At 40.7% G+C, this 13,397-nt stretch overlaps 1 protein-coding gene across 1 annotated transcript in view; it reads right to left on the minus strand.

Annotated features, from left to right (window-relative positions):
• LOC132392663 (collagen alpha-2(V) chain-like) overlaps positions 1-13,397 on the minus strand; it is a 255,184-nt gene that overhangs the window by 17,632 nt on the left and 224,155 nt on the right. Inside the window, exons 44-49 of the mRNA XM_059966857.1 lie at positions 7,781-7,888; positions 7,015-7,068; positions 6,758-6,865; positions 3,991-4,044; positions 1,610-1,717; positions 663-716 (exon numbers count right to left, since the gene is read on the minus strand). Coding sequence (XP_059822840.1) covers positions 663-716; positions 1,610-1,717; positions 3,991-4,044; positions 6,758-6,865; positions 7,015-7,068; positions 7,781-7,888 — 486 coding nt within the window. The remainder of the gene's footprint in view (positions 1-662; positions 717-1,609; positions 1,718-3,990; positions 4,045-6,757; positions 6,866-7,014; positions 7,069-7,780; positions 7,889-13,397) is intronic.

Below are 13,397 nucleotides of genomic sequence, written 5' to 3' on the forward strand. Positions count from 1 at the left end.
GAAAATATATCTTACAATGCAATTTTTTTTTGAAATATGCAGAAGTATGAGAGAACAGAAGAGAAATTTGTTCTTGATCATTTATTTTAAATGTATATATTGTAGTGGCTTTTGGGTCATCTCTTACCTTGACTCCAATGGAGCCAGAAATTGACATGTACAGTACATATATGTGTAAGGCTCTATTGGTAACCTAAGTAGTGCTTCAGTAGATTTAATGCTAAGGTGAGGTGTATATGTATTAACCTCAGTGACAAGAGCATGCTGTCATACAATTCATATATACAAGGATTGCTACAGCAGGAAATTGATGCAATTCATTGAATTATTTCTTTGTTCACAGGATATGGGTGTCAATCAGAAGGCTGGAATTCATTGTCCATTCCTGAGAGACTCTGAAAAATGTTTGGCCACTTCAGAGGATAAGGACAGCAATGAACTCAATGGGTTTCAACAACCATCCATGAGATTTAACATCCCTTTGGTTGGTTTAATTTTGCATTCCAGATCTACTTAGTTTGTTGGACTTGAATTGCTCAGCTGCCTTGATGCAGTGCAAGTTGTCTGGATTAGTTATGTTGAGATTAGAAAGAAACTTGTGGAGTGGCTGTTTTTGCATTCTGCCTGTTCTGGTGATATTGCATGAATAGAAACACACTTACTCTGGGACCAACTGGCCCTGGAATTCCTGGACCACCTTGCTCACCAGAGGTACCCTGAAGAGAGAAGAATGGATTAGTTTAATCTTTTGAATAGAAGAAAGACATTCTGGCCAGGACTTCCACATTACTATGTGGTAATTTCATTGGAAGGAATGTAATGTATACGTGCAAAGAGGGAACCATATATCAAGTTTGCATTATTTTTCTAGTATCATAATTATCAAGTGAAATATGTTTGAACATACAAAGACTTTATCATCAAAAATCAGTGAGTTGTTTTGTTTAAATCTTCCTTCTCACTGTGAAAGGGTGACATCTCTCTGTCCCTCTATTGGGGAGGGAGGGAGGGAGATATATATAGTGTAAAGGTGCCCCCCGCTTTACGAATGTTCACTTTACGCCACTTTGCTTTTACAAAAGACCTACATTAGTAATCTGTTTTCACATTACGAAGAGGATTTTCACTTTTACGAAAAATTTTCCCATATAAATTAATGGTTCTTCGCTTTACGCCATTTCGGCTTAAGAAAGGTTTCATAGGGACGCTCTACCTTTGAAAGGGGGGGGAACACCTGTATGTTGAATTGTTGGGGTGAGTGATTAGTTTTTGTTGTACTGCTTGGGTCTTTACTGGGGGCTTTGCTACTGCTTACTTGTTGGGTGGGGGGTGCTGACGCTTTTGCTGAAGAAAGCGGGGGAAGGGGAGGGTCGTTGTTTTGCTGCTGCCCATGTGTGAGAAGGGAGAGTAAGGCAGGGGGACTTTGGTTTCTAATGCTTTTACTGTCACTCATTCTTTGGGGCACTCTTCCGTTTTGTGGATGTCTGTAAAGAACAAGACTTTCAGGTTGTATATTGTAAACATTTCTCTGATATTAAATGGATCTATTGAACTATAAAACTGTTGCCTGAAACAAGATGAAGTTAACCATTACTGGACAGCTACTTACAGGAGAACCAGGAAGACCCTGTAAACCAGTAAATCCACGATGACCCTTTTGACCTCGTTCCCCTTGAATTCCATTGTCTCCCTTATCACCACGTGGACCTTGAGGGCCCTACAAAAATCAATTCAGATTAATGTTATTTTAATATTAACGGAACATTTAATTGACCCATTCCTGCTCCTGCTCTAATGGTCTAAAGTACTTAGATAACATTCAAGTAGCTTCAGTAGAGGGGTCACTGTTTGGCCAAGATGGACTTCTCAGTGCAATTTTCCTGCAACATGTCAAAGTTGCATGGATTCTTTCAGCATAAGTCAGTTTTAAATCTTTGCAATAGAAATCTACAAAACTGGGCATGTCTCCACGTCATATTAAGTACCAAAGTGAATATCCACTTAGCTCTATTTACTGACATTCAAGGAAATGTCTAAAAGCAAAAGCAAAGTCCTTTATCTTGAGTACAATCATACAGCAACATTTTATTTTATTTGTGAAAGCTAAGTGTCTAAGTGAGGGCGGCAATGGCAAACCAATTCGGTAGAAAAGTTTGCGAAGAAAAATCACGGTCATGAGACCGCAATCACCTACATCATACGACATACCTCATGATAATGATAAAGAGAGTATAACAAAGAAAAACTAATCAGAATCATTTACTAAAGTGTTTTTCAGTAATTTGAAAGCAGATAATGAACCAAGACTTATTAAAATTGGCTTGCCCATAAGTAAGTCTTTATTTTCTTATGGTTTGACCTCTGACCTTAAAAATCCATTTTATTAAATTTACACCAAGACCCAAACATGGAACACGTTTAGCAATATTGATCACCGAAAGTTCTGCAGTTTAGTTTTTATAAATGCGTTTTCAGCTCACTAATCCGGTTAAAAACCTCATTGCTCCTTTTTTGTAAAACAACAAAATTTCACATTTTACGTCCGTGATAACGAATGTAATTCAGATTCTGAATAACGTTTTTAAAGCAAACCTGGCTAAAATAGGAAAACGCTTGATATTTAACTGAATTATGGATTACCATGACTGTTATTTTTTTTAAGATTAAAACTTAACTTCATTTGGCATTTAGGAAATTTACAGCAAAATGCATATTTTGTGTCAATGACCAACACAGTCAAAGGATTTTTTGAGGACAGCCTGCAAATTATTTCACTTCCCTTAACTCAGCTTAAAGTGAAAGATTATTGCATGACTGACTGTTTGAATTGATTAATTCTACATACATCCTTGTCTACTAGAAGCCAGAAATGGAAATGATACATCCATTTATATAACTTAACACTTCAGATCACCCTATTAATCAATACAATAGTACTTTAATTCATTTTCAGTTAATAATACTTTTAACACAACAGGAAGACAAATTTCAGATGAGGTTATTGATTAATATATTATAGACCTTACATTGCATGTATGAAATTGTCTCATTGTGATGTTGTATCTAATACAATGTGTAAAATGGAACTGATTTAAAGTACATTTCTGAATAAATGCTGTCATGTTGATTTATTTCCAAAAAGTTAAAAATAAATACTGTTTTCTTAAAAAAAAAAGCTGCAAAAGTTTGCAGGTTCACAACAGATCATTTGCTTATCATATCTGTAAAAGAGATTGAGTAGGAATTTGAATTCAAAACCATAGCTTCTCAAAACATTGAGAAGTTATGATTACTCTCTAGATTGGTGATTACCTTCTAGCCAGAAACACATTATCTTTGGCTTTTTACATTGTCAAATGAAAATGCTGGTGATCGTTCCACTTTGAAGATCAAAATGTGAAGTAACTGTAAAAGTACAGTTAATTGTGCAGAAAAAAATGTTTCTTTAGGGAATTTTTTCACTGCGTCTGTGACTTTACATCAAATGGAAGGTCCAGGATGTGTGTAAACTGAGTACTTGCGTACAAATACTCATCTATACTCTTCTAGAATTCCAATTACAGACTAGCAGTCAGTGCTGGAACCTCAATTAAACCTTTAAATCATGCATTTTAGGGCTGAATTTGCAGAAGCATTAATCTGGCTTTTCCCAAGTAAAAAAATCTTGTCTCCTCTTTCAATCTCAGCGCTGTGCTATGAGAACATGAACAAGTAACTTTGACCAGGACGCAACTCCACAGTCTCAACTCTTGCAACATTGACTTTATGAATATGTTGTATTCATTGGATATGAAACTTACAATTTAAAAAAAATTCTCCTTGGATATAATAGTATTTAAAATTTGCTAAATCTGAATGAACAGATCAAGATGCTGACTGCTGGTGTAAACTGAAATTAAATAAATGTAGAGACTGGAAATGTATTAAGCATAAAACCAAATTTCATGAATCTTGTATTAAGAGCAATCAAATATCAGTTCAATGGCTTACCGGTAATCCACGACCTCCTGTTCGACCAGAGGTACCCGCTGGACCACGAGAACCCTTTAGGGAGGGAAAAATAGAGAAAATGAGTTGTCTTTGGGAAGCAAAGAATGCACATCCCAAAAATCACCCTAATGGCAGAACATACCAAAACATAAAGAAAATTTTGATACATAGTGATTAGCTTTTGCTTCTGTTGTGGAAAATACAAAGTAATTTTGTATTACTGTTCAAGTCACTTTAATGTTAAGTTTTTAAAAGCTTTAAATTCTTTAATATTTTTGTATCACGCTCCAAGTGTTATCCACTGATGAAGTTAATAAGACCTTACAATCGACTGCCACAGTCACACAAATGGATACTGAACTTGCGAGGAGGCTGTAAGACCCTGTAAGTTCAACTGTAAAACCCACTTTGCAAGTGCAACTGGCTTCTTGTGCGCTACTCAGCCACTCTGAACTCAGTCTTCCAAACAGTGTGGCAGAAAAGCTGCAGTTTCCACACAACAGATAAGCCCTATGCTTCAGTAATTTACATACATTGTAAGCAAAGTTTTAGATCTGATGTTTCCTGCTCATGAACGATAGCTTCAATTTCTGCCTAGATATCTGAGCAAAGACAATGACTACTGATGAAGACTGAAATTACAGTAAATAAATGCAGAGAGTAGAAATGTGACAGATATAAAATGAACCTTTAGTAGAGGGTAAAATTGGAGAAAATGCTTATCTTTGCAGTGTGACATTTGCACATCCAAAATTTGTGATTATAGCTTGATAGTAGATAGGTGGAGTGAGCCAGTGTTAAGAGTGGAAAGTTCAGGTTTTGGCTCATAGAGACTTTGGCGAGGAGAGGCAAAGGCTGAGGGTAGATTTTATTTTCATTTAATTTTCTTTCATTCTTTCTTATTGCACAAGTAGAGCAGCAGGAATGCCAGGCGGGCCAGTGAAATGCTACTGCTGTGAGATGTGGGAAAGCAGCTTGATAACTTGCTCTGCAAGAAGTGCTTCCAGCTGCAGCTTCTGACAGACCACGCTAAGGAACTGGGCTGGACCTGGATGAACTTCGGATCATTTGTGAGGCTGCAGGATTGATCAACAGGACATACAGGGAAGTAGTTACACCCAAGGTGCAGGACGCAGGTAACTGGTTGACCGTCAGGAGAAGGATAGGCTGCCAGTGCAGAGTACCCCATGGCCAATCCTCTCAATAATAGGTTTGGATCATTTGGATACTGTTGGGGGAGGGATGACTGCGAAGAAGAAAATAACAGTGGTCAGGTCTCCAGCACTGAGTCCGGCTCTGTCGCTCAGAAGGGAAGTGGGGGAGAACAGGCAAACAGTGGTGATAGGGGATTCCATGGTTTGGGAAACAGGCAGGAGGTTCTGTGTACAAGAATAAGATTCCCGGATGGTTTATATACAAAGTCAGGAATTGAAAGGTTGAGCATAGTGGGCTAATGTTCTGAGTTGTGTACATTTCAATGCAAGGAGCAAGTATTTTGATGGAAAGGGACTGATAGGGGATCGTCCACATGGCTTTGAGCATGGTAGGTCATGTCTAATCAATCTTTTAGAGTTTTTCAAGGAAGTTGCCAGGAAAGTTAATGAAGGTAAAGAAGTAGATATTGTTTGCGTGAACTTTAGCAATGCCTTCTGACTAGGTCCCACATGGAAGGTCGGTCAAGAAGGTTCAGTAGCTTGGATTCAAGCTGAGGCAGTAAATTGGATTTCACAGGAAAAGTCAGACAATGGTGTAGATGTTTGCCTCTCTGACTGGAGGCCTGTGACAAGTGGTTTTTCACGAAGATCAGTGCTGGCCCCATTGTTCTTTGTCATCTATATCAACGATCGACTGGAGATGATAATATAGTAAACTGGATCAGCAAATTTGCAGGTAACACCAAGATTATACCTTGGGAGGACAAACCAGGATAGGACTTGCATAGGGAGCAATAAGGTACTGAGGAGTGTGGTAGAACAGAAGGATCTGGGAATACAATTTCATATCTCCTTGAAAGTAGCATCACAAGGAGATAGGGTTGTGAAGAGAGCTTTTGACACATTGGCCATAAATCAAAATATTAAATACAGGAGTTGGGATATTATGTTGAAGTTGTATAAGACTCAATTTGGTGTATTGTGTGCATTTGTGGGTCACCTACTTACAGGAAAGATGTCAAAAAGGTTGAAAGAGTAGAGAGAAAATTTACAAAGATGTTGCCAGGAATTAAGGTATAGGGAAGGGCTGACTAGGTTAGGACTTTACTTCCTAGATCAGGGGGAATGAGGGGAGATTTGACAGAGGTATACAAAATTATGAGGGGTATAGCCAGGATAAGTTGCAAGCAGGCTTTTTCCACTGAGGTTTGGTGAGAATAGAACTAGAGGTCAAGGGTTAAGAGTAAAAGGTGAAAAGTTTAGGGGGAATATAAGGGGGATTTCATCACTCAGAGGGTGGTGAGAGAGTGGAACGAGCTGCCAGTGGAAGTGGTAGATTTTGATTTGAATTTGATTTCAACATTTAAGAGAAATTTGGATAAATGCATGAATGGGATTGGTATGAAGGGCTATTGTCCAGGAGGAGGTTGATGGAACTAGGCAGATTAATAGTTCGGCACAGACCAGATGTACTGCATATTCTAGGACTCTAGAATATTAGTGCCTGAATCGTACTTTTCCCCCTTGGTCATTAATGCTGAAACAATGTGTGTTGTTGATCATCCTGCTAGTTACTGGTAAATGGGAAACTATATTGCATAAGTTTAACTTACCGTCTCTCCTCTGGGACCTGGCTCTCCAGTTGCACCAACAGGGCCTGGGGCTCCAGGATTACCTTGTACCCCAGGAACACCTGCAGGCCCTGGATCACCACGATCTCCCTGTACAGAAAAAAAGCAAGGCTGGTTAGCAGAGAACTATGAGAACAGGCAGCTTGAGAGCTAGCTCTGTGGCCATTCATGTGAGCAGCACAGCAACAGAAGCTCACTGCCGGCATTCATTGCTCATTTATTGATTTGCTTTGCTTTACCATCTCTCCTGCACGACCATCACGTCCAGGGGTGCCATCAATTCCAGGAAGGCCCTAGGAACAAAGAAGAACCTTTAACCCGCAGCTCACACATCCAGCATGCAGTAGAGTAAGTGATAAGAATTCAGCCTGATTCAGGGCAAACATTTCCACAGCCGTTTGTCAGAGAGGTGTGGATTCAAGTTCCCTCGCAGAGACATTATCTATGTTGATGTTCCTATGATAGCACTGAGGGTGCGCTGCCCTGCTGAAATGTCTGTTCATTTTAACTCTACATAAAGGATTCTGAGAAAAAGGCCTCCGATCACCAGTGGCTAGACTGATATTAATCCCTCCTTCAAAAAGCATGTGCACTTTGACCCATAAGAACTTGCTGTGCGGTCACATGCCATGCATTACAGTACTCCCTAAATATTAATTGACTGCAGAGCAATTTTGGACTTTTTAACAATACGTTTCATTCATAATCTTTTTTAAAAAAATAGAACTGTTAAGTCTATGATACGGGATCTTACGCTTTCCCAGTATAAATGACAAATAAGCTCTTCTCAGGCTTCCAGCCGAGTACAAGTATTGATTTTAACCGATGTTTCGGTGACAAACTCTGTCATCGTCATCATGAAGATGGCAGAGTTTATCATCGAAACGTCAGTTAACGTCAGTACTTGAGCCCAGCTGGAAGCCTGAAAAGAGTTTATTTGTTATATTTATGTAAATAAAATTCCAGATGTTAAGAGTCAAACAACATGATTTTTTTTTTACTTACGTCCTGACCAGCTTCACCGGGAGGTCCACGGGTACCTTGTGCACCAGTTGGGCCTGGAGGTCCCCTTTCACCAGTTGGGCCTGTTAATCCTTGTTTCCCAGGCTGACCCTGAAAACAAACGGCAGAGGAGGTGTCTAACCTTGTCTTCATTAACAGTATGAACTATAATTTGGCCAAATATTCCAAAACTAAATGAAAAAGACTGAATTTTCAGTACTTCAGAATCATCTCTTCAAGAAATGTTATTAAAGGTCTTTAACTAATTATCAGTTACAAGAAGGGCGCACTTCCGAGTGATGTTGATCATTTCCTGTTTTCCACATTCTTTATTCCCTCCTTCTGTAGTTACATGTGTCCTGTTGCACTCACCTCAATAATAAGCAAATGCTTTGAGAGGCTGGTCAAGAACTACGTCTGCAGCTTGCTGCCACCCACACTGGACCCCCTACAGCTCACCTACCGGCACAACAGATAGACAGATAATGCAAAAGCCAGAGCTCTACACACAATTCTTGCACATCTGGAGAAGAAGGATGCTTATGTGAGAATGCTCTTCTTGGACTACAGTTCAGCATTCAACACTATAATTTCCTCCGGGCTCGACAAGAAGCTCAGAGACCTCGGCCTTCACCCTGGCTCATGTAGCTGGATTGTGCTCATTTTGTCAGATCGCCGGCAGGTGGTAAGAGTGGGCTCCCTCACCTTTGCCCCTCTGATCCTCAGCACCTAAGCCCCCTCCTTTACTCTCTGTATACCCAAGACTGTGCCACCACCCACAGCTCCAAACTGCTAATTAAATTTGCTGACAACACTACACTGATTGGCCTTCTTTTTAGGCATCCGTTAGTCTCAAGAGACCATGGGTTTGTGCCTTGGAAAGTTTCCAGGGCGCAGGCCTGGGCAGAGTTGTATAGGAGACCGGCAGTTGCTCATGTTGCAAGTCTCCTCTCTCCACGCCACCGATGTCCAAGGGAAGGTTAAGGGCCGATACAGCTTGGCACCAGTGTCATCGCAGAGCAATGTGTGGTTGAGTGCCTTGCTCAAGGACATAATACGCTGCCTAAGCTGAGGCTTGAACGAGCAACCTTCAGATCACTAGACTAATGCCTTAACCACTTGGCCACGTGCCAACACTGATGGCATGTTGGCTTAATAGCAAATAATAATGAGGCAGCCTACAGAGAAGAAATCATCACCTTGACACAGTGGTATCAAGAAAACAACCACTCGCTCAATGTCGCAAAAACAAAGGAGTTGGTTGTGGACTACAGGAGCAATAGAGACAGACGAACCCCTATTGACATCAGTGAATCTGGGGTTGAGAGGGTTAACAGCTTTAAGTTCCTTGGCATAAACATCACCGAGGGTCTCACGTGGTCTGTACATATTGGCAGTGTGGTGAAAAAACATAACAACACCTATTTCACCTCAGACAGCTGAAGAAATTTGGTATAGGGCCCCCAAATTCTAAGATCATTTTATAGGGGCACAATTGAGAGCATCCTGACTGGCTGCATCACTGCCTGGTATGGGAACTGTACTTCCCTCAATCACAGGTCTCTGCAGAGAGTGGTGCGGACAGGCTAGCACATCTGTGGTTGTGAAACTTCCCATGATTCAGGACATTTACAAAGACAGGTGTGTAAAAAGGACCTGAAGGATCATTGGGGACTCGAGTCACCCCAACCCCAATCTGTTCCAGCTGCTACTACCCGGGAAACTGTATCACAGTGTAAAAGCCAGGACCAACAGGCTCCAGGACAGCTTCTTCCACCAGACCATCAGACAGATTAATTCATGCCGATACAATTGTATTTCTATGTTATATTGACTGTCCTGTTGTACCAACTATTTGTTATAAATTACTATAAATTGCACATTGCACCTATAGACGGAGACATAATGTAAAGATGTTTACTCCTCATGTATATGAAGGAGGTAAGAAATAAAGTCAATTCAATTCAATACTTGTTTGGTGTTTGAGCAGCCCTAATAAACGGAGTGGATGAACACAAGTATGTACGGAACAACTCACTGGCTGAATTAAAGAGCAATGCAAGAGAAATCACTCAATTTTAAAAACTGTTGGCAGTTAACTTGTAAACAAAAAAAAATCACAAATGAGGGGATATTTGCAGATGCTAGAAATCCAATTAATACACACAAAAGGCTGGAAGAACTCAGCAGGCCAGGCAGCATCTATAGAAAACCGTGAAGAGTCAACATTTTGGGTTCAAGGCCCTTCATCAGGACTGGGAAAAAAAGATGAGGAGTCCGAGTAAGAAAGTGGGGGAAAGGGAGAAGCACAAGGTGACAGGTGAAACTGGAAGGGGGGGCAGTGGTTAAATAAAGAGCTGGGAAGTTGACAGATGAAGAGAAACAGGGCTGGAGAGGGGAATCTGATAGGAGTGACAGAAGGCCACAGAAAAAAAAGGGGGAGGAGCACCAGAGGGAGGTAAGGAGATAAGGTGAAAAAGGGAAATGGGAATGGGAAATGGTGAATGGGGGTGCAGGGGCATTACTGGAAGTTTGAGAAATTGATGTTCATGCCATCAGGTTGAATGATGGAATAAAAGGTATTGTTCCTCCAACCTGAGTGTGGTCTCATTGCAACCGTAGAAGAGGCTGTCGGAAAATAGACTGTCGTGTCGGAATGGGAATGAGAAGTGGTATTAAAATGGGGGGCCACTGAGAGGTCCCGCTTTTTCCGGTGGACAGAGCATAGGTGCTCGGCGAAACGGCCTCCTAATCTCCGTTCGGTCTCACAAGAGGCCACACCAGGAGCACCAGATACAATATATGACCCCAACAGACTCACAGGTGAAGTGTCGCCTCACCTGGAAGGACTGTTTGGGGCCCTGAATGGTGGTGAGGGAGGTGGTGTAGGGTCAGGTGGAGCACTTGTTCCGTTTGCAAGGATAGGTGCCAGGCGGGAGATCAGTGGGGAGGGACAAATGGACAAAGGAGTTACATAGGGAACAATCCCTGTGGGAAGCAGGAAGTGTGAGGAGGGTGGGTGGAAGATGTACTTGGGGTGGCATCCCACTAGAGATGGAAACATTAAAAAAGTCATTGATTTGACAAATTTACTGTGCTTTAATCATTTTCTGCAAAATAAAATGTTCATATCCATATAAAAATAATAAATAAAATAATGATTAATCTTTATAAGAGGAGAAAAATAAAACTGATAAATTCAGACTATACTTCAGCATTAATTTCAGTTCCTGTGTATAAATAAGCCATTAATACAATGCAACAAATTTCCAAATCCCATATGTGATCAATTTAATTCGCTGAATGCATAATAATGTAGTCGTATAGTTGTACAAACACAGAAATAGGCCCTTTAGCCCATCATATCCATACACACTATTAAACTTGTATACAACCTTCCCCCATTTGGTCCATACCTTCTCCAACTTGTGATTCAAATGCTTTCCAGGGCTTTTCCCAAATGCTGTGAGATTACCAGCCTGAACCAACATCTTGGGTAGCATATCCCAGATTCTTATCAGTTTCTGAGTGAAAATAACCCACCAGATCCCCTCTAAACCTTCTGGCTCTCACATTAAACCAGTTTACTCTAGTTTCAGATATCCCATCATGAGGAAAATGATTCTTGACTATCTACCCAATCTCGTCTCTTTCATAAAATGGTAATTGGTAACCTGATTTCTCTAATAGTCACTATCTGTGATATTAGCTCAGCTTATTTGTTTCCCACCCCTCTGTTGGAGTGGAGGACATCCCCAGACTGACTTTCTCCTTTGCATCTCATACCTCCCACATTCTTCTATCAATGGTCCACTCTTTAACTTCTCCCATTCACTCATTGACCCAATAACCTCATAGTTATCCTGGTTTTCACCAAACAGAAACATCCCCACTCCCACTTTCCTTGAAGCTCAACAAGCTTCTTTTGTCTCCTTCCTTGTTCTGATAAAAGGTCTTGGACTCAACATGTTAGCTCTAGATGCCTTCCCTCAGATGCAGCCTGACCTGCTCAGTATTTCCAGCATTTTCAGTTTTTATTAAATCCCAGATAATTCTGAATGTTTCTGTCAAGTGTCAATCCAGAGAAATCAAAGACAGCATATTCAATCTCTAGTTGTAACTGATAGTGTTCTAATTGACGTAGCATCCCAATAAGTCTCCTCTGCACCCTCTTCAATACAATCACAACCTTCCGTGGTGTGAAGCCATTAGGAGCGACACACAATACTCTAATTATGGCCCAAGGCCAAAACAATGGATCTATAGATTATTTTACAACATTGATTAGTGAAGCACTGATTTGTCAGCTTGGATACAGTTGAATCTGACTAATGCCCCACTTTTTGTAACTAAAAGAAACAGGTAGATGGATCTGCCAGTTGAAACAACATACACTCAATAGGTCACAATGGCAATAAGCTGCTCCATGTGCAACTCTCATTTAAAAACTTGACTTGTTGGGTTAAATTCAGCAAAAAAAAAGGTGAAAGCTGTAAAAACAACCAGCAGCTACAATAACTAATTGACTTCAATCAGATCTATGGCATCTAAATTAAATGCACCAGACTAACTGAAAAAAGTCTAGAAAGCCAATCATTCTTGGAGAACATTACACAAATCAACTTCCAAATTTGTCCAATTAAGAAGAAAAAATAGATTAAGTCAAGATTTCCTGCTATTTTGATTGTTTTTCATTAAAAATTTTCATAATTAGGAATTAGGACTGTTAAGAATAGTCAGCATGGTTTTGTGAAAGGCAAGTCGTGCCTTACAAGCCTGACTGAATTTTTTGAAGATGAGATGATTGATGAAGGTAGGGCAGTAGATGCAGCATATATGGATTTCAGCAAGGCATTTGTCAAGGTACCCTATGCAAGGCTTATTGAGAAAGTAAGGAGACATGGGATCCAAGGGGACAATGCTTTGTGGATCCAGAACTGGCTTGCCCACAGAAGGCAAAGAGTGGTTGAAGATGGGTCATGTTCTGCATGGAAGTTGGTGACCAGTGGTGTACCTCAGGGATCTGTTCCGGGACCCCCTACTCTTTGTGATTTTTATAAATGATCTAGATGAGGAAGTGGAGGGATGGGTTAGTAAATTTTCTGATGACACAAAGGTTGGAGGTGTTGTGGATAGTGTGGAGGGCTGTCAGAGGTTACAGCAGGACATTGTTAGGATGCAAAACTGGGCTGAGAAGTGGCAGATGGAGTTCAACCCAGATAAGTGTGAGATGGTTCACATTGGCAGGTCAAATATGATGGCAGAATATAGTATTAATGGTAAGACTCTTGGCAGTGTGGAGGATTGGAGGGATCTTGGGGTCTGAATCCATAGGACACTTAAAGCTGCTGCGCAGGTTGACTCTGTGGTTAAAAAAGTATACACTGCATCGGCCTTCATCAATCATGGGATTCAGTTTAGGAGCCAAGAGGTAATGTTGCAGCTATATAGGACCCTGGTCAGACTCCACTTGGAGTACTGTGCTCAGTTCTGGTCGCCTTACTACAGAAAGAATGTCGAAACCATTGAAATGGTGTGAGATTTTAAAGGATGTTGCCTGGATCGGCGAGCATGCCTTATGAGACTAGGTTGAGTGAACTCGGCCTTTTCTCCTTGGAGC

The sequence above is a fragment of the Hypanus sabinus genome, chromosome 4 (assembly GCF_030144855.1).
Source record: "Hypanus sabinus isolate sHypSab1 chromosome 4, sHypSab1.hap1, whole genome shotgun sequence".
NCBI classification, from domain to species: domain Eukaryota; kingdom Metazoa; phylum Chordata; class Chondrichthyes; order Myliobatiformes; family Dasyatidae; genus Hypanus; species Hypanus sabinus.